Genomic DNA, 20,958 nt, shown 5'->3' on the forward strand with positions numbered 1-20,958 from the left:
ACTGCACCTTGTATTTTGGTAGGGGTTATGGCAGTGGAGGGGGCGGAGCTGGGGGTGTCCTGTCCATCCGCCATGGCCCGTCTCCTTCTCTGTAGCACCATCTGTAGCTCTGCCTCCCCCACATTTCGGCTGAACCTATTCCGTGACCATGCCCTCCTGTGGCCTTGGTGCTTTATGGTGTCCTGGTAGAGGTAGTACAGTAGACAATCAGGATAGGTGAGGAGGAGGTTAAACCAATCAGGTCAAAGAAAAGAAGATTTCAAAAGTACAGTAAACCAATCAGGGTACATTATTAATCCCGTCGACCTATTAGACTCACTTCTCTTGTCGAATTGAAAATCCCTAATTTAAAAAAAAAAAAGGTTTGTTGACATTCTTATTTAACCTTTATTTAACTAGGCAAGTCAGTTAAGAACAAATTCTTATTTACAGTGACGGCCTACATCGGCAAAGCCCGGACAACACTGGGCCAATTGTGCGCTGCCCTATGGGACTCCCAATTCTTAACTGATCCCATCTTACCAGCATTCCTTTCAGCTCCAGCACGGCTGACTTTCTCTTCTCAATCCTCTGGTCCTGTGATTGAAAGATTCATAAATTAAAAGCATTTTAATATTAAATAAATCAATAGTCTTTTATAACAATTATTATAATAAGAAAGGTATCAAAAGTGCTCACCCTCCAGGCACGGTCATCTTCTGATCCGACCTGAAATAGGAGACAAAATGTCAGATGTCTCATCACTGCAATTGTAGATAGCATGATTGATTGACTGATTGGTTGATTGATGATTGATTGATTTATACTGTACATGCACTATCTAGCCCTACCTGTGGTCTCTGAGTGGGTCTCAGGACAATGCCTTTCTTTATCCTCTCCATCATCGCATCCACCGCTCGGGTCTTCATGTCCAAAGTAGGATCTGGCTCTGTTGGAGAAAGGGACACAACACAATGAATAGGCTACTTGAGCTGTGCTGTGTTGAACAATAGAACTGCTGATATCAGAACCAGGGTCATAATTTACCTCCTAAACATGCCTTGAATATCAAATCAAAATCAAATCAAATTTTATTGTTCACATGTGCCTGAATACAACAGGTGTAGACTTTACAGGGAATTGCTTACACAGCAGTGCAGGGTTAAAAAGTAAGACAAATATTTGCTAAATAAAAAAGAAAATGGTAACACAGTAAAAACAATAACGAGGCTATATACAAGTAGTACGAGTACTGAGTCCATATGCAGGGGTTTGAGGTAATACAGTATGTACATGTGGGGAGAGGTAAAAGTGACTTGGCAATCAGGATATATTATAAACAGAGTAGCAGCCAAGTATGTGAAGTGTGAAAGTTTGTCTATATGTGAGTGTGTGTGTGACGTCAATATGCATGTGTGTGTTCTGGGTGTTTGAGCATATGTAGTGTGTGTGTGTGTTGGAGTGTCAGTGTAGTATGTGTGAGTGGGTGAGTAGAGCCAGTGCAAGAGTCAGTGCAAAACAATTAAGATAAAGAAAGATCTGTGGCGCAGCGGTCTACTGCACTGCATCACAGTGTTGTGGTGTCACAACAGCCGATCCCAGTTCGATCCCAGGCTGTGTCACAACTGGCCGTGACCGGGAGTCCCATAGGGTGGGGCACAATTGGCCCACCGTCGTCTGAGTTAGGGGAGGGTTTAGCTGGGAGGGGGCTCGTCGCGCTCTAGCAACTCCTTGTTGCAGGCTGACTGCGGTCGTCAGTTGAATGGTGTATCCTCTGACACATTGGTGCAGCTGGCTTCCGGGTTAAGTGAGCGGGTGTTAAGAAGCGTGGCTTGGCGGGTCATAATTCGGAGGACGCATGACTCGAGCTTCGCCTCTCCCAAGCCCGTTTTTGGAGTTGTAGCGATGAGACAAGACTGTAATCACGAAATTGGGGAGAAAAAGGGAGTAAAAATTATAAAATGAAAAAATTATGGAGGGGGTCAATGTAAATTGTGCAGGTAGCCATTTGATTAACTGTTCAGCATTCTTATGGCTTGGGGATATAATCTGTTCTGGTGCTTTTTGGTCACAGACTTGGCACTACGGTACCACTTGATGTGTGGTAGCAGAGAAAACACTCTATGACATTGGTGGCTGGAGTCCTTGACCATTTTTTTTTACCATCCTCTGGTATAGAGGTCCTGGAAGGCAGCGAGTTCGGCCCCAGTGATGTACTGGGCCAACGCACTACCCTCTGTAGCGCCTTGCAGTCAGATGCCAAGCAGTTGCCATACCAAGCAGTGATGCAACAAGTCAAGATGCTCTCAATGGTGCAGCTGAATAACGTTTTGAGGATCTGAGGGCCCATGACACATATTTTCAGCCTCCCGAGGAGGAAGAGGTGTTGTTGTGCCCTCTTCAAAAATGTGTTGGTGTGTTTGGTCCATGATAGCTCCTTAGTGATGTGGACACCGAGGACATCGATGTGAATGAGGCGTGTTCGGCCCTCCGTTTCCTGTAGTCCACGATAAGCTCCTTTGTCTTGCCCACGTTGACGGAGAGGTTGTTGTCCTGGCACCACACTGTCAGGTCTCTGACCTCCTCCCTATAGGGTGTCTCATTGTCGTCAGTGATCAGGCCTACCACTGTTGTGTTGTCGGCAAACTTAATGATGGTGTTGGAGTCGTGGACGGCCACGCAGTCATGGGTGAACAGGGAGTACAAGAGGGGACTGAGCACGCACCCCTGAGGGGCCCCCATGTTGAGGGTCAGCATGGCGAATGTGTTGTTGCCTACCCTCACCACATGGGGTCGGCCTGTCAGGAAGTTCAGGATCCAGTTGCAGAGGGAGGTGTTCAGTGCCAGGGTCCTTAACTTAGTGATGAGCTTGGTGGGCACTATGGTGTTGAACGCTGTGCTGTAGTCAATGAACAGCATTCTCATGTAGGTGTTCTTTTTGTTCAGGTGGGAAAGGGCAGTGTGGTGTGCAATTGAGATTGCGTCATCTGTGGATCTGTTGGGACGTTATGCAAATTGGAGTGGGTCCAGGGTTTCTGGGATGATGGTGTTGATGTGAGTCATGTCCAGCCTTTCAAAGCATTTCGTGGCTACAGATGTGAGTGCTACGGGGCGGTAGTCATTTAGACAGGTTACCTTGGTGTTCTTAGGCACAGGGACAATGGTGGTTTGCTTGAAACATGTAGTTATTACAGACTGGATCAGAGAGAGGTTGATATCAGTGAAGACACTAGCTGGTCAGCGCATTTTCTGTGTATGGGTCTTGGTTATACGACCTTGTGAATGTTGGCTACGGAGAGCGTGATCATACAGTCGTCCGGGAACAGCTGTTGCTCTCACGCATGGTTTAGTGTTGCTTGCCTCGAAGCGAGCAATAGAAGGTCTTCAGCTTGTCTGGTAGGCTTGCATTACTGGGCAGCTCTCGGCTAGGTTTCCCCTTGGAATTCGTGATAGTTTGCAAGTCCTGCCACATCCGACGAGCGTCAGAGCCCATCTAGTAGGATTAGTTATCTCAAGGCCATCAGACTGTTAAATAGCCATCACTGGCCGGCCTCCACCCAGTAACCTGCCCTGAACTTAGACACTGTCATTAGCCTACTGCCACCCGATTACTCAACCCTGCACCTTAGAGGCTACAGTCCTATGTACATAGACATGGAATCACTGGTCACTTTAATAATGTTTGCATACTGTTTTAATAATTTCATATGTATATACTGTATTCTACTGTATTCTAGTCAAGCCACTCCGACATTCCTCGTCCTAATATTTATATATTTCTTAATTACATTGTTTTACTTTGAGATTTGGGTGTATTGTTGTGAATTTGTAGATACTACTGCACTGTTGGAGCTAGGAACGCAAGCATTTTGCTACACCCACAATAACATCTGCTAAATATGTGTATGTGACTAATAACATATTATTTAATTTTTTTGACTTCTTAGTCCTGTACTGACACTTTGCCTGTTTGGTGGTTCGTCAGAGGGCGTAACAGCATTTCTTATAAGCATCCGGATTAGCGTCCTGCTCCTTGAAAGTGGCAGCTCTAGCCTTTAGTTCAGTGTGGATGTTGCCTGTGATCCATGGTTTCTGGTTCGGATATGTCCGTATGTTCACAGTGGGGACAACGTCGTCGATGCACTTATTAATGAAGCCGGTGACTGATTTGGTAAACTCCTCAATATCATCGGATGAATCCCTGAACATATTCCAGTCTGTAATAGCAAAACAGTCCTGTAGCTTAGCGTCCACTTCATCGGACCACTTCCATATTGAGCGCGTCACTGGTATTTCCTGTTTGAGTTTTTGCTTGTAAGCAGGAATCAGGTGAATAGAGTTATGATCCGATTTGCCAAATGTAGGGCAGGGTAAAGCTTTGTATGAGTCTCTGTGTGTGTAGTAAAGGTGGTCTAGAGTTTTTATCCCTCTAGTTGCACAGGTGACATGCTGGTAGAAATGAGGTAAGACGGATTTCAGTTTTCCTGCATTAAAATCATCTGCCAATAGGAGCGCCGCATCTTGATGAACATTTTCTTGTTTGCTTATGACCCCATACAGCTTGTTGAGTGCAGTCTTAGTGTCAGCATCGGTTTGTGGCGGTAAATAGACAGCTACGAAAAATACATATCCTGAGCACATACTGTTTATTGTTAAAGTAGTCATACGTCAGTAATGTGTAGTTGATTATTATTTTTTATTTATGATGACAGTGATAAGGATGATATAATTATTTATTACTATCATTATTATTATGTTCTATGTTTTGCTGTTGTCTGGGTATTTGCCAATTGTTTTAGGTCTTATTGTCCTCAGTACAACAAATCTATTTCAAATGTATTTTCCATTTGTTTTGTTATGTGGCTAATTCCTAAAGAAGATGCTCCTCTCGTGGTCATTCCATAGGCTTATAGGGTTTTTGGCTGGGCACATCAGGGGTGGCAGCATTGAAACAGGTTCATGGGACAGTTCCGATTTCTGATTGGTCACACCAATCGGCGGTTGAAAGTGTGTTTTAGGACGCTAAAGGCGCGTCACGGGTACAGGGGTGGCATGATAGTATCAGGGAAAACACACCCTTCTGGGATGGGGGAGGCCTTCACGGGAGGGATATTGGAAGACAATTGGAGGTTTACTTAGAGTTAGTTTCAGCTGCAGTATGTTTAGCAGTGGATATATTATGGTACGGCTACATGGATAGATGTCAGACATTGATTCTGGTAGTATTGGTAAGTATGGAAAAATTCAGGGTGTCTAGCAGCTAGATCATAATGGTGCTTTTTGGTAGTAAATTTACAGGCATATATTATGGTAAGTATAATTTAACTTGTATCTCATTATGGTAAGGTGTGAAATAAGTATAGCTAGTTATAATTGTAATGGCTTAGCAGATTATAAAAAAAGACGACCAGTCTTTACCTGGCTTAAAAGAAAGGAATATAATATCTAATGTTTACAGAAACTCACTCTACAATTACAGATGAGGTTGTATGGGAAAATGACTGGGACGGAGATTTCTATTTCTGTCATGGGAAAAGAAACTCAAAGTGGTGATGATATTAATTAATAACAATTTTGATCCGAATGTACAAACTGTCAAAACAGATCCGAAAGGAAGGTGGATCATTTTAAATATGATATTGGACGATAAATATATTTGGCTTATTCATGTCTATGGTCTAAATACTGTGCATTCGGAAAGTATTCAGACAACTTCCCTTTTGCCTCATCAATCTGCACACAATACCCCATAATGACAAAGAAAAACAGAAATACCTTATTTACATAAGCATTTAGACCCTTTGCTATGAGACTCGAAACTGAGCTCAGGTGCATCCTGTTTCCATTGATCATCCGTGAGATGTTTCTACAACTTGATTGGAGTCCACCTGTGGTAAAATCAATTGATTGGACATGATTTGGAAAGGCACACACCTGTCTGTATAAGGTCCCACAGTTGACAGTGCATCTCAGAGCAAAAACCAAGCCATGAGGTCGAAGGTATTGTCCATAGAGCTCCGAGACAGGATTGTGTTGAGGCACAGATCTGAGGAAGTGTACCAAAACACTTCTGCAGCATTGAAGATCCCCAAGAACTGTGCCTCCATCATTCTCTAATGGAAGAAGTATGGAACCACCAAGACTCTTCCTAGAGCTGGCCGCTGGCCAAACTGAGCAATCGGGGGAAAAGGGCCTTTGTCAGGGAGGTGACCAAGAACCCGATGGTCACTCTGACAGAGCTCCAGAGTTCCTCTGTGGAAATGGGAGAACCTTCCGTGTGGAGGAAACCTGGCACCATCCCTAAAGTGAAGCATGGTGGTGGCAGCATCATGCTGTGGGGATGTTTTTCAGCGGCAGGGACTGGGAGACTAGTCAAAATTGAGGCAAAGATGAACAGAGCCAAGTACAGAGAGATCCTTGATGAATACATGCTCAAGAGAGCTCAGAACCTCAGACTGGGTCCTATGTTCACCTTCCAACAGGACAACGACTCTAAGCACACAGCCTAGACAATGCAGGAGTGGATTCGGGACAAGTCTCTAAATGTCCTTGAGTGGCCCAGCCAGGGCTCGGACTTGAACCCGATCAAACATCCTTGGAGAGACCTGAAAATAGCTGTGCAGCGACGCTCCCCATCCAACCTGACAGAGCTTGAGAGGATCTGCAGAGAGGAATGGGAGAAACTGCCCAAATACTTTTGTAAATGTGATATTTCAGTTTTTTATTTTTAATAGATTTGGAAGAATTTCTACAAACCTGTTTTTACTTTATCATTATGGGGTAGGTAGATTGATGAGTGGAATTTATTTTTTATTTTTTTTTTGAATAAAGTTGATTGAAAATGTAGAGGTTTTTCATGATGATTATAAATGATTATACACAATTCTTGCCACAAAAATAATTTTATGGGGCATACAACCAACTTAGCTCTGCAAATTTTGCTATGAAGAGACAGAATCATTAGATATCTGGTCACAGGTTCATGAATGTCTGAAAAATCGAATCATTTATCTAAAATTAAACTAAATTAAATTACTAAATTACTAATTAAATTAAAATTAAAATTAACCCTACAAATAGCACTGTTGGGAGATTTGGAAAACCATTGTCAAGCAATCAACAATATAATAATATTTGTAGTAAAAACATGTATCTTTAAAACTTCCAATCTAATCTGTAGATGCTATGCGTTTACACTGGTTCAGAATTGATGTGAAACAGAAAAATATGGAAAGCTTAAAGAGGGCGGTTGGATGAACTGTGAGTAGCTGAGTGGTGCGTTTAAAAGTTAATGTTCTATAATAGTTAGGACTGAAAAAACAATGTATAATGAGTAAGTGCTATCTATCTATCTAGATGCAATGTACAGTATATAGAAATATCAAATTACTTTATTCTTGCTATGTAATGTCATGACTGTCCTGTGAGGATCAGAATGGGTCAGATCAGACTGACGAGATTGTGACAGTAACCAGGCCTCTCTCTCTCCCACAGAGGGGAAAGGGGGAGCTGCTGGATCATTGACCGTTCACACTTGGTGGTAAATTACAAGAGAGGGAGACTCTCATTCTTGTTCTTTAGTATCAACCAAAGGAATGTCTTTGTTCACAGACAGTTTTGCCCACCCAAGACTCTAACATCCAAAAAGTGATAATGGAACAATATTTCTAACATAACAATGTGGGAAATGGTCAGTGGGGAACTATGGAAAACGAATGTCATATTGTTTTTCATTACAATATGAACGTTACAATATGAACGTTCATTACAATATGAACGTGATGAAGGTACTTGTGTTAAGATAGGAATGTGATTTTAGTTTTCTAATGAGATAATCGTTTTTGATATCCTTTGCACATTAAGTAGCCACGCCCCGAGTGAGGTCAGAGAGCTTGTCAGAATGACGGAACGCCCCTTTTTACTAAGAGTGCATAAATGCTTGAAAGAGGAATCAACCTTTAGACCAGGAAACGTGAGGTGGAGAGCTGCACGTTTGGAATGGTTGACTCTTTGAACCTCAACAGGAGGTGAAGAAATTAACTCACCTTCCTTTTGGACCAGAGAGACGAAGAGTTGCAGCTCATGTCCATCGTGGTCCAAATCCTGAATACCAACACGAGGAGGAAGTCGAGAAGCTCACCTCAGACAATCACTGGTACAGCTGATTAGCTGTCTTAAGGCAGATATTGAGAAAAGCTAATCTAAGTGAGACTATCCTACTACGTTCATCACCAATGGGAACCGTCGACATGGCTGGTTATCGTCCAGAGTGAACAACAGTAGAAAACAGGAAAGGGGAGGGGAGATCCCTTTTGGACAATCAGAGCCATATAGCTGGAAGGCCAACAACTTTCAGAGAAGGTTTGGTTCCGACCGAGATAAACGACGAACGAAGGCATTTCACACGTAAACACATTCATGATTTCTTATTCCAAACGGGCGGTGGTTCGTGTGCAAGATATATGATTAATGTGAAGACAGTCCTTGACTGTACAATAAGTGTCCTTTTTCTCTCTCTCCCCCCTCTCCATCTATGTTGTAACAAGCTGTCATATCTTGTCAGTCAACTAGGGACCTTTGTCTCATGTAAGTGTGTGTGTATATTCTGTGTTATTATTTAGTTAGCTAGTAAATAAATGATTAAACCAATTTGTGTTGTACTGAATAATGCGCTAGGTTGGGGTTTTTGCAGATCCAAGAAGGTTACGATCGTTCAGAATGAGTATTTGATAAGAGGTAATAATTAATAAGATGACTGTTCATTAACGTTATAGGTAAAGACCTCATAGAGTTTAATTTGGGAGATGGTAACTCTCTAAACAACTTCTTCCGTGGTGCCCCAAATCTTAATTAGTTAATTGTTACAAGATTAATTTAATGGGGTAACAATTAAACATAGTTAGTGAATTAAATAAATAACAGTCATCAAATTAATGAAAGTAAAGTCACGACAGTAACTACTGCAACAACAAAAAACAAGTGCCATGTATGTAAAATGCGTGTAGAATGTACATGTAACAACAAAAGAAAAAGCTATAATAACAAAGTTTATTTTTGTCCTCCGAAGAGGGTGGAAATGCGTAATCATAACCTGGTAAGAACACTCACTATTCTTATCAATGTTGTTGGCTGACTCCTTCCTCTTGTTGCGAAGGACGACTAAGGGACTGAAGAGAGGAAGAAGAGAAAGTGTTACAGAAGTCGTTTGTTTAATCAAATTAACTAAATTCTTTAATCAAATGTACCTATGGGTACTACCATCACCTTGCTATGTAACAAAGGTCAACAAGTTTTCATTTTCAATGTAAGTTCAAGATGTTTGAAATAGGATACCTCTACCACCTAATATAGTGCTTATGTATTTATAGTTTATAGAATACCTACTCAACAGCAGTACTGGAGGGAGGTGGGGGTAGGGGTGGTGGAGGAGGAGGTAGTGGAGGAGGAATGGCAGGGGTTGAGTTGTCCTTCTCTGAAACCAGGTCTTTCTCTGCGTCTTTCAGCCTATCCTCGAGCTGTTTCACTAAAAAGAAGAGAAAGTACCATCAACCACAACAGTGTGTCATATTTGAATACCGTAAAATATAATTTGTTCGAATATTGAAAATGGGGCAAAGAGAAATTCAACTCCAGACGGTTATAGTGTTGTTTTTTGTAATTTATTCTTTGAATTGTACATCAGTGTCCTATGCTCACTGTGACCAAACTACATCTGTAAATGTACCTTCCCCCTGAAGCTGGGTGAGAGTGTTCTGAGCCTCCCTGAGCTGGGTGTCCATGGTCCTCCTCTCCTCCTCACTGCTCTCCAGTTGGCTTCTGACACATTGCAGCTCAGATAGAACACTGCTCTCTTCCAGGGCAGACTGGGTCGGTTTCACCTTTGATAGTCATGTACAGCGACATGTATTAGACTTACTGACTTTTTGGGGGTTTTGTTGAACTTTTACCCCTTTTTCTCCGCAATTGGTAGTTACAGTTTTGTCCCATCGCTGCAACTCCCCTACGGACTCGGGAGAGGTGAAGGTATGGTGGAAATTACATGATTATGTTATAATGCTGTTATTGCATCAAATGGTTCTTTTATGCAACAGAATAAGGGGTTGTTAGTATGCTCATCTATGCGTGTTCTACTGAGGATGGGCCTCTGGAAGATTTACAATGTCTTTGGGGATACCGCATTCCAGAGCATGAGTTAATGTTTCTGTTCTATACGGTACCAGGAGAGATGGCTCCAGTATGGAGTTGGGGGGCCAGACACTGGGCTCTACACAATGAGTTCTCATGTTTTTACAGCAGAGACTGTCTGCTGTGAATGATAAGTATCCTTCATACAAGGTACAAATCTGTCGTTCTGCCCCTGAACAGGCAGTTAACCCACTGTTCCGAGGCCGTCATTGAAAATAAGAATGTGTACTTAATTGATTTGCCTAGTTAAATAAAGGTAAAATAAATGTTTTAATTTTTTTTTTTTTTATCTTAACCTTGTCACCCATTCCATACATCTGTTGTGTGTCGTGTAGACTGAAGGAGGATGGACTTTGCTATAGAATGCTGTGGCTCAAACCAGCTCTTTGAGTCCTCATTGATCACCTCCAGGGGTGATTACCGACCAGCTCCATTACTGCAGTAATTAAATAGTGAAGTTTGATTGTTTTGAAGAAATCTTAAAAGTCACTCCTTTTGATTACAATAATTCCACCACAAAGGTCAAGAGCCATGCGTCCTCTGAAACACGACTCTGCCAAGCCGCACTGCTTCTTGACACACTGCTCGATTAACCTGGAAGCCATCCGCACCAATGTGTCAGAGGAAACACTGTCCAGCTGGCAACTGAAGTCAGCTTGCAGGTGCCTGGCCCACCATAAGGAGTCGCTAGAGACAAGGAAATGGGACAAGGAAATCCCACCCCTAACCCAGACAATGCTGGGCCAATTGTGCGCCACCTCATGGATCTCCCAGTCACAGCCGGCTAGGATCGAACCCAAGTCTGTAATGACGCCTCAAGCACTTTGATGCAGTGCCTTTGATGCAGTGCTGTGCCACTCGGGAGGCCTAGACCTATACATTTAAATGTAACCTATTCAGATGCATTACTCAGGTATTATATGCCAACAAATATACTGTAGTTTATTTTTTTTACCCCGTTTTTCACCCCATTTTGTGATTCCAATCTTGTCTCATCGCTGCAACCTCCCAACAGGCTCAGGAGAGGCAAAGGTCAAGTCATGCGTCCCCCGAAACATGGCTTAACTCAGAAGCCAGCCACATCAATGTGTCAGAGGAAACACCATTCAACTGAAGTCAGCCTGCAGGAGCAAGGAGTCACTAGAGCGCGATGAGCCAAGTAAAGCCCCCCCCGGCCAAACCCGGATGACGCTGGGCCAATTGTGCGCCGCCTTATGGGACTCGCGGTCACGGCCGGTTGTGATCAAACCCCAGGCTGTAGCGCCACGCAGGAGGCCTAATATACTGTAGTTTCGAAGAGACTCAAACATTGTTTCTCTCTCACACACACTCACTCACTCACACACTCACACACACACACACACTCACACACTCACACACTCACACACTCACACACACACACACACACACACACACACACACACACACACACACACACACACACACACACACACACACACACACACACACACACACACACACACACACACACACTCTCACTCACACACACACACACAACCCCCATCTACCTGGTTTCGGTAGTAGCAATGTATGTCCTGTAGGGTACTGCTGATGTGGGCCACCTGTTCCAGAGCATGTTGGAGCTGGAGACTGGTCTCTGGACTCTGCTGCAGCACCATGCTCTGTCTCTGGGTCTCCTTCTGCTTCACCAACACCTGCCGGTCAGTCAATCAATCCACCAATCACGAATCAATCAATCAGTCAGTCAATGAATCAATGAATCAATTGTCAATCATTCATTTGCTTTATCATATTTTGTTTTGGACTGTACAAGAGTTATGACCAGCATACAGTCATCAGAGGTATGACTAGTGGAAAGGGGCGGTATGAAGTCAAATTAAATGAATATGGAATCCCACACAGAATGATGCCAAATTCTCTTCCAGCAGCATAGATAAAGCTGTAATGTGAAGCTGTAAATGGTCAAATGATAGTGAAACTAGGTTTAACAAAATAGTCACAGTCAGAGACAGTGCGTTTAGGAATTGAAAGTCAGTGAGTCACTTTCCCTTTTGGCTCCCATGAGGTCGAACACAGTGAAGGTGTAGCGACAGCAGTCATCTGTGTGTTTGACGACACATCATCATTACAGTTTACATATTTACTCCCAATTACCCTGGCGTAAGCACTCTAAAGTCCCTATAGCACAAGGCTACTTTCACACAGATAGGGACCAAGTAGGGAGTGCTGTTTGACAAGGAAAAGGGCTGCTGGATTCCACACAATGTGCACGCACACACAGACACACACACACAAGCTTAGCTAAGTTATTTCCTATTTGAGGCCCACATCATTATTATGCAGCACGACCCATGCGGAGAGAGAAGACCTATGAATGGGGAGTGTGTTTTCAAAACATGTGAAAGTAGACAAATAGAGGCTTCATACACACACAGAGACGCACACACACACCATCAAACAAATAATGCTTCGCATTGCATTAAGAGTAAAGGGGGCTGAGTTGTGTGGTTGTCTCAGAACAGTAGGGGTCCTTTTCACAGGTAAGGATCCCTGCGAGGCATCCCATTATGTGCCTGTCTGGTAAATAGCAAACAGCGTGCACAAAGGCGACAATTGCCAGCTTTCAATGTAAAGTGTCAAGCTAAAGACGGGGATGTGTTTAAAGCTATAGTCCCCGTTCTCAAACTGCCGCCGTGATGGTGCTCATTATAAAGCGGGGGGGGGGGGGGGGGGGGTCTCTAAGAGGGGAGACTACTTTTGTTGTCCTCCTAGACGCCCGTAAAAAAAGAAGGAAAAGATAGCCGCCACCTTTGTTTACAACAGGGCCAGCTGGGGAAACATGAGCTGTGTGTGTGTGTGTGTGTGTGTGTGTGTGTGTGTGTGTGTGTGTGTGTTTCTCGTTTACAAAGTGACCAGCCTGCCTGTGTCCCTCCCTTCTCACACCTCTTTGTATTTGTTTGGCTAATTTGTCCTCTTTTATGAATACAGATTGAATGGGTGTATCTACCCCATCCCCCTCCCCGCGCGCCCCACAATATGCCCCCGGTCTGAATGAGGAAGTGAGGAAGTAGCCCTGCCCTCCCTCGGTCCAATGCTCCTCCATTCACTAGGACTGCCCCTGGGCCCTGGTTGAGGCCACTGCTGCTCCTTGTCTTCCTATGGCATGCCACCTATAGGAGTGTGAGATGGGTGCACACTCGCACGCACACACACACACACACACACTGAGAAAACAGAAACACATACGCGTGTACACAAAACGCACAGAAATACATAAACAGAAACACAGGGTTGTGTACCTGGTGAGCGAAGACCTCTGCGTGCTGTCTGAGGCCCTGTTCCAGCTCCAGTTTCTGACTGATCTCTGTGAACTCCTCTGTCACTAGCTGGGATACTATGGACCCACATACACATAAAACATTGAACGTGACTTTGGCATTAGGTGAATAGAGCGTATACCATGAGGAACACTGATATGTGTCTGAGTGGGGTCTCACCTCTCTTCATCTTATTCATGTTCTTGTTCTGCTTGGACAGTTTCTTCAGTATAGCCTCTTTCTCCCCAATGTCTAGGGCCAACTGAGTGGAACATGTAGAAGAGTAGGAAACAATAAATACTTATAAAGTTTGACTTAGTACACACACACACACACACACACACACACACACACACTGCTAGCTACCTGTTCTTCGAGCTGGCTCTGCTCTCTCTTCAGTGAATCGACCTGCTCACACAACTGCATCTTCTCCCCCAGCAGCTGTTCCACTGAGGCCTGCAGCTCTGACCGTGATGGAGTGAGAGAGAGAGAGAGAGAGAGAGAGAGAGAGAGAGAGAGAGAGAGAGAGAGAGAGAGAGAGAGAGAGAGAGAGAGAGAGAGAGAGAGAGAGGGTGGGTGGGTGGGTGGGCGGGGGAGAGAGAGCGAGAAAGGGGGAGAGAGAGAAAGTAAAATGTGAGAGAGGAAGATGAGCAGGTATCTTATATCTCTTTACATTTTCTTGGTCGGTCGGGTAAAAGTACAAAAACAATCCTCTCAAATCTCAATTCCATTGCCTTGCGATACTGCTATCTCTCACTCATGTTCATACATTATACAGGATGTGTTCAGGATGGTAGTTGTTGTGTATGGTGGATCTCAGACTGTCTCTATACCTCTGATCTGTGCCTGTTCTTGCAGCACAGCCTCCTCACCGCTGTCCCCATCGGGGTTGGGGTCGACCCCCTTGTCAGACTCCGGGTCAAAGGTCACGGTGGCCATGTTTTCAGGAAGCTTAGGGAGGAGTGGCAGCAGAGCCTGGCTTCTCCTCTTCAGAACCTTGTTCTCTTTGGTCACCTTTGTGTTCAAGGAGAAAGATATCTGATAAGAGCAGTGTTCTTTATTCCACAGGGCGTGCGGGCTTTTGTTCCCGCCTAGTAGTGATTCAACTTATGAACTAATCATTCGAGCCCTTAATCATTAGCTGACTTGTCTGTGTTAGTACTGGGCTGGCACAAAACTTGCACACCCAAGTGGGACACTGACTGGTTTAGTGGATGACATCACTGAAACATTCTTTGGAGTTCCAACGCTGTCACATGATGAACTACAGTAACCATAATACAACCCACCTTGACAGCGAGGGCCTCTGCACTCTCCCTGCAGGAGCGTTCAATCTGGAACTGCATCTCTAGAACATCCATCTCCTTCAACAGCTGAGAGGATACTGAGGAGAGAGAGGGAGAGAGACAAAGGGAGTGTGTAGGGAGAGAGAGAGAGAAAGCTGACATGAGGCTGCTGGATGAATAGACTCCTACAATGTGTGCGCATTTATTCTCATTACGGAAGCTTCATTGGAAAGCTGAGCTCCCACCATGTAATCAAGGATGTTGATTGGTGCAGCTCACCTTCCTCCATCTCAGACAGCTTCTGACTGGCCTCATCCCTCTGCTTTTCCAGAATCTCACACTACAGGACAGATCAAACAAACAGAAACACGAACAGAGAAACCAGTCACATCTTACTTACTTTTTATTGCATAAGAAAGTAAATAAACAACGTACTTGGAGTTATTACTATAAGATCATGGGGTGGGGGGGGGGGGGGGTGTCAATCGAGGAACACTAGGGCATCACAGATGCTATTGAAGATACCTGAATATCTCCTTCGTCTTCAGAGGAGCAACTGCTTTCTCCACCGGAAGCTGAGAAAATTGAGAAAAAGTAATTCCAGAAGCAACATTGTACAGTTATCACAGCTCTGAATCATGAATAAGTGGTTAATAAATGAGGAAGAAAGACATTACAATCCAAATGAGTCAGATTTTCACTACAGATGTAGGATCTTAATTTGAGTCAGTTTGCTACAGCAGTAAAATAATTCTGCAGCGTCGGGAAATATGTATTATTATGTGGATTAAAATGAATGGACATTTTAGTATGGCTTGATACAGTTTTCATATGGGAAAATCAAGTCTGAAATTTCAAAGTGGAAATTACAAACAACAGAAGCCTTTTTAAACCTCAAATACATTACAAGTTTAACATTTCCTGAAAGTTCTCCTGCAAGGGGTGATCAAATTAAGATTTTACTTCTGTAGTACTTCACAGACCCTAAAAGAGGAAGCTCCGCCTTCTGTGAGAATACAGGAAGAGATTCCGGAAGTCTCACTTTGAACAGGGATCTGAACCATGCCTTTCGCATAACCACCCAGGATTATAAATAATGGAAGCATTATTAACATGCTACTTTTATGCAAAACATTGAAATGGAACATAGGCTATACAATAGTTTATGGGACTGGCCTGCGCATTAACCATATACAGTACCTGTAATAATGGATAGGCTTTGTCATCATCAAGCAAAAAGGTTAGGGATATCAGAAATATTTACATAATTCACATGAAATATCAGATAGTCACTTAAGTATTTGTCTAAATAAGTCCATGGCACCTTTCTCACTACCACATTAATTTACCCTCCAAGTGCAGACCTAATTTCAAACAACAAAAGCTGTAAGTAAGGTATGGAATTTGGACCAGTTGATATACCAATTTAATAATACCCCTGAATCGTTGACAGTCTCACCTGCGGCAGTGCTGCTTTCCCCTTGGAACGACATGATTACCCAGCTAGCCTCCGGTTCTTTCGCCTCTGGTTCTATAGCCTGTGGTTCTATAGTCTTTGGTTCTATACCCTCTGGTTCTATAGCATATGGTTCTATAGCCTCTGGTTCTAGCCTAAGGTTCTATAGTCTCTGGTTCTATAGCTTCTGGTTCTATAGCCTCTGGTTCTATAGCCTCTGGTTCTATAGCCTCTGGTTCTATAGCCTCTGGTTCTGTAGCTTATGGTTCTATAGCTTATGGCTCTATAGCCTCTGGTTCTATAGCCTCTGGTTCTCTGACTCCCTGACAACAGTCTCCTTGTTCTGTTCTGACTCAGGATCTTACCCCGCCTTTGACCAGCACACACATTCCCACAAACACACACACCCCAGTGTGTAGGAAAGGGAACCGAAAGTCTTGACTTGAAGTGATACAAGATGGGGAGTTGTTTACACATACTCATACCAGTAGTGAAAAAACAATAATTGTGCATATTTCCTCCTCCTCCTCCCTCCCTCCCGAATGTAAGTTTTTGGTTTTTGCCCTAGCGCTACACAGCTGATTCAAATAACCAACTCATCATCAAGCTTTGATTATTTGAATCAGCTTTGTAGTATTAGGGCAAAAACCAGACCAAGAAACCCTTATATAGCAGACGCTCTTATCCAAAGCAACTTAAAGTGGTGAGTACATACATTTTCCCCCCCTCTTCTGGTTCCCCATGAGGGTTGAACCCACAACCTTAGTGTTGCGAGGACCGTGCTCTACCAACTGAGCCACACAGGTCCAAACTTTAAGGTTAGGACCACTACATTGGATTCTTGCATCCTAACATTGTCATCAATGACATCTCTGCATGTCCTTAAAAGATCACCTTCTTCCACTAAACACCTGAAGAATCCCCAGCCTCAGTAAGAAATTGTGCACTCCAGTTGACATCTCTAACGGGGACACTGTCTTTGTAAATCTACAGTCAAATTAAAGTGTGTCTGTCAGGAGAAACCATTCCTGCTTTCTTCATATTACAGTAGAGGAACATATTGTGTGCCAACCAAATGTCACCGTATTCCCAATGTAGTGCACTACTTTTGAACATGACCCATTGGGCTTTGGTCAAAAGTAGTCCACTAGATAGGGAATAGGGTGCTATTTGGGACACAAACCTTGACCTCTGTTTGCAGTCTTAACAGAGATCTGCCATTAAAAACTTTTAAAAATCATCCTGGAAATGACATGACATAGATTGGGAAGAGGAACCCTCAATTATTCACACAAACACACACACAACCAATTACTCCGACTGTTCTCCCCCATGTTATTTATTCATAATCCCTAGAGTGGATATGATTGTTTTCAGCAGCATACAGCTTCACAGGGACCAGGCCTCTATCTGGTAAGGGCAGAGACCTCAGTTCTAGCCCTGATGTTCGGATTAATAATAAAACAACATGTAATAAATACCAGCATCGTGAAGGGAAAGACTGTATTCAGCTACAATCAACCCAAAAAGAACAGTACTGACTCTGTCATACTTTTCAGCGGTAGAATGATTTTCCAGTACTGATTGACTGACCCATGGCGCTACTTTTAAAACTGGTTGGATGGTCTTATTCGTCATCCTGAGAGATGGGTATGGTGGGACACTGCAGCGCATAGCCTATGTTCTCTCCGATAGAGTTTTTATTGTGAGTTTTTTTGTGAGAATGGATTGCAGCGGTTTGGGTAGCGTAGCTACATTGAAACAAAACGTAATTGTGAACGTCGCTACTTTACAAACAGACCCACAATAACCATGGCACAAATATAACACAAAACTATAGGGAGTGGGACACACCAATAGGCTACCTTTGAAAAAAACAATTTGACTATCTATGAAACAACTCGTGCTTTTAATTTATCAAACATGCGTTTACCTCATGTCTTACACTATAAACCATTGTAAATGGGCCAAAATGTTTTAACACACATGTTTCTAGATCCATAACAAACATTTATGGTTTTGATAAATGTGATTTTGATCACGATGGCATTATGACTGACTCCACCCTTCCTGGCCACCGCGGATAAGTGGCCCCCCAGGCTTCTAGATCTGTCTGTCACCGTGGATACGTGGCACTTTGTTACGTCAATTACAGACGGGTGATAAAGGTGAAAATGTCACATAATATCATCGCTGTCTGTTGGCATTAGCAGTGGAAATTATCCCAGTGAAAGACTTGCGGAGCACTACTGGGCGCATAAACAAATAAGTGGAACAAATAGGCGGAGAGAGCTAGTGAGGTGTAGGCCTAACCTTAGTTGACCTGCCTGTAGGCTAGTTATTAAAAACTGTTATATGATGTTTTTCCTGAATCACTAATGAGTTGGTAACATTTAACACAAATAAAGGCTAGCCCAGTTGAATATAGTCACAAAGTCACTATTAGCCTACCGCCCATACACCTTACCTGTTGTGCGCCAAAATTGTCAATGGAAAAAATCTGGCCCATCCACCGTTCTTTTTCGCTCCTATTTGTACGTTTCGTAATCGTTGTAAAGACTGATTCCATGCATTAGAGCATTATCTGTCTTTTATCAAAGCAAACCATTGTGACACATTCGATTCATTATTTTAAAGCCTTAACCAACATGGAATTCATTTAATCAAATGTTATCGCTTTGGATGGATCACAAGGTATACACATCGGGGGAAATTATGGGGAAAATATTTTGATCAAATATGTTCAGAATTGATTCAGAACTATTCATGGTTCTACACCTTTGTAGTTGATGAAAGGCATGCCATTATAACAATTGTTAGAGGTTGTCCATGGCCAATTTCTAGAAGTTCCATAAAATTGTTTATTTTTACAATTAGGCTATTCGACCAACTCATCTATCATTTTTGCATACGAAATAAGACTCTATTTACATTGATTCCTGCAAAAGAAATATACATGTTGTTGCTGCTTTCAGATGTTTTTTGTTAGTTGTATAATTATTTATTTATACATATTTGTTTACTGAAACATGAAGAATATATATATAGGAAAATACTTTTTTATATCAATATGTTCAAATAAACGAATTATAAGATGAATAACTATACCAACATTTATTCAGACAGCCTGGTGAAGATATTGGCCTACACCAATTATTGCAATAGTTATTGCACAAGACAATGAATTAATTATAATTCTGAACTTGATTGATTTCTCATCTTTATGTTGATTATGTAACACGAATAAATGTTGTGCAATGAAACGAATAGAGGTTCAAAATACGAGAAGTTAGCATTATCATTCGATCTCTTTTCTCAGAATTTGAGCAAAAGTAATTGTCAGAAGTGGGATTCGAACCCACGCCTCCAGGGGAGACTGCGACCTGAACGCAGCGCCTTAGACCGCTCGGCCATCCTGACACACCGATCTTTTAAAATGTTGCAAATATAATAGCTTTTGATCAGCACGTGTTTTAACATGTTTAACGTTTAGCACGTACATCCTTTTGAGAGTCTGTACATTGGCATTATATTGCAAAACATACATTAGCGACTGTCTCTGCTAGAAATGTTTACGTTGGGAATCAACACTGGGGTCTATCTGGCGATTTCAGAACCGACTTCAATGGAATGAGATATGTTACTACTGGACTAGAATAAAAACGTGCTACGATGGATAATTCTTTAGGTAATAATATACAAGATAATATTGTTATTATAATAAGTCATTGATGTAGCCTATGGCTCAGGGATGATGCCTAGGACACTGAAAATGAACCCATTTTCATGTTCTATTTTTATTATAGGCCAACATTTTCTATTTTTAATAACAGGCCTACCATGTCTTGTTCTTGACCTCACTCATTGGATGCCATATGGACTTTTATTTTAATTTTTAATTTCACCTTTATTTAAACAGGTAGGCTAGTTGAGAACAAGTTCTCATTTGCAACTGCGACCTGGCCAAGATAAAGCATAGCAATTTGACACATACAACAACACAGAGTTACACATGGAATAAACAAAACATACAGTCAATAATACAGCAGAAAAATAAGTCTATATACAATGTGAGCAAATGAGTGAGATAAGGGCAAAAAAAGGCCATGGTGGCGAGGTAAATACAATATAGCAAGTAAAACACTGGAATGGTAGATTTGCAGTGGAAGAATGTGCAAAACAGAAGTAGAAATAATGGGGTGCAAAAAAGCAAAATAAATAAATAAATAAATACAGTACGGGAAGAGGTAGTTGTTTGGGCTAAATTATAGATGGGCTATGTACAGGTGCAGTAATCTGTGAGCTGCTCTGACAGCTGGTGCTTAAAGCTAGTGAGGGAGATAAGTGTTTCCAGCTTCAGAGATTTTTGCAGTTCGTTCCAGTCATTGGCAGCAGAGAACTGGAAGGAAAGACGCCCAAAGGAGGAATTGGCTTTGGGGGTGACCAGTGAGATATACCTGCTGGAGCGCGTGCTACGAGTGGGTGCTGCTATGGTGACCAGTGAGCTGAGATAAGGCGGGGCTTTACGTAGCAGAGACTTGTAGATAACCTGTAGCCAGTGTGTTTGGCGATGAGTATGAAGCGAGGGCCAGCCAACGAGAGCGTACAGGTCGCAATGGTGGATAGTGTATGGGGCTTTGGTGACAAAACGGATGGCACTGTGATAGACTGCATCCAGTTTGTTGAGTAGAGTGTTGGAGGCTATTTTATAGATGATATCACCGAAGTTGAGGATCAGTAGGATGGTCAGTTT

General features: G+C 42.7%; 1 protein-coding gene and 1 non-coding gene across 4 annotated transcripts in view; both read right to left on the bottom strand.

Annotated features, from left to right (window-relative positions):
- Positions 1–20,958, bottom strand: part of shtn2 (shootin 2) — a 36,847-nt gene that overhangs the window by 1,969 nt on the left and 13,920 nt on the right. For 2 of the 3 annotated variants that reach the window (XM_055938241.1, XM_055938242.1), the window contains exons 2-16: positions 15,275–15,324; positions 15,029–15,089; positions 14,753–14,847; positions 14,297–14,477; positions 13,830–13,927; positions 13,644–13,725; positions 13,446–13,540; positions 11,694–11,840; positions 9,704–9,857; positions 9,364–9,502; positions 9,088–9,146; positions 831–928; positions 679–708; positions 523–576; positions 8–182 (exon numbers count right to left, since the gene is read on the bottom strand). In XM_055938241.1, coding sequence (XP_055794216.1) covers positions 8–182; positions 523–576; positions 679–708; positions 831–928; positions 9,088–9,146; positions 9,364–9,502; positions 9,704–9,857; positions 11,694–11,840; positions 13,446–13,540; positions 13,644–13,725; positions 13,830–13,927; positions 14,297–14,477; positions 14,753–14,847; positions 15,029–15,038 — 1,417 coding nt within the window. In that variant the 5' untranslated portion in view covers positions 15,039–15,089; positions 15,275–15,324. Of the gene's footprint in view, positions 1–7; positions 183–522; positions 577–678; positions 709–830; positions 929–9,087; positions 9,147–9,363; positions 9,503–9,703; positions 9,858–11,693; positions 11,841–13,445; positions 13,541–13,643; positions 13,726–13,829; positions 13,928–14,296; positions 14,478–14,752; positions 14,848–15,028; positions 15,090–15,274; positions 15,325–16,208; positions 16,566–20,958 lie in introns of those variants that run through there. The other variant, XM_055938240.1, reaches the window with a different exon arrangement.
- Positions 19,543–19,625, bottom strand: trnal-cag (transfer RNA leucine (anticodon CAG)). Its single transcript has one exon. It is a non-coding gene; the product is annotated as a tRNA-Leu (tRNA).

Source organism: Salvelinus fontinalis, chromosome 11 (assembly GCF_029448725.1).
Source record: "Salvelinus fontinalis isolate EN_2023a chromosome 11, ASM2944872v1, whole genome shotgun sequence".
Taxonomy (NCBI): domain Eukaryota; kingdom Metazoa; phylum Chordata; class Actinopteri; order Salmoniformes; family Salmonidae; genus Salvelinus; species Salvelinus fontinalis.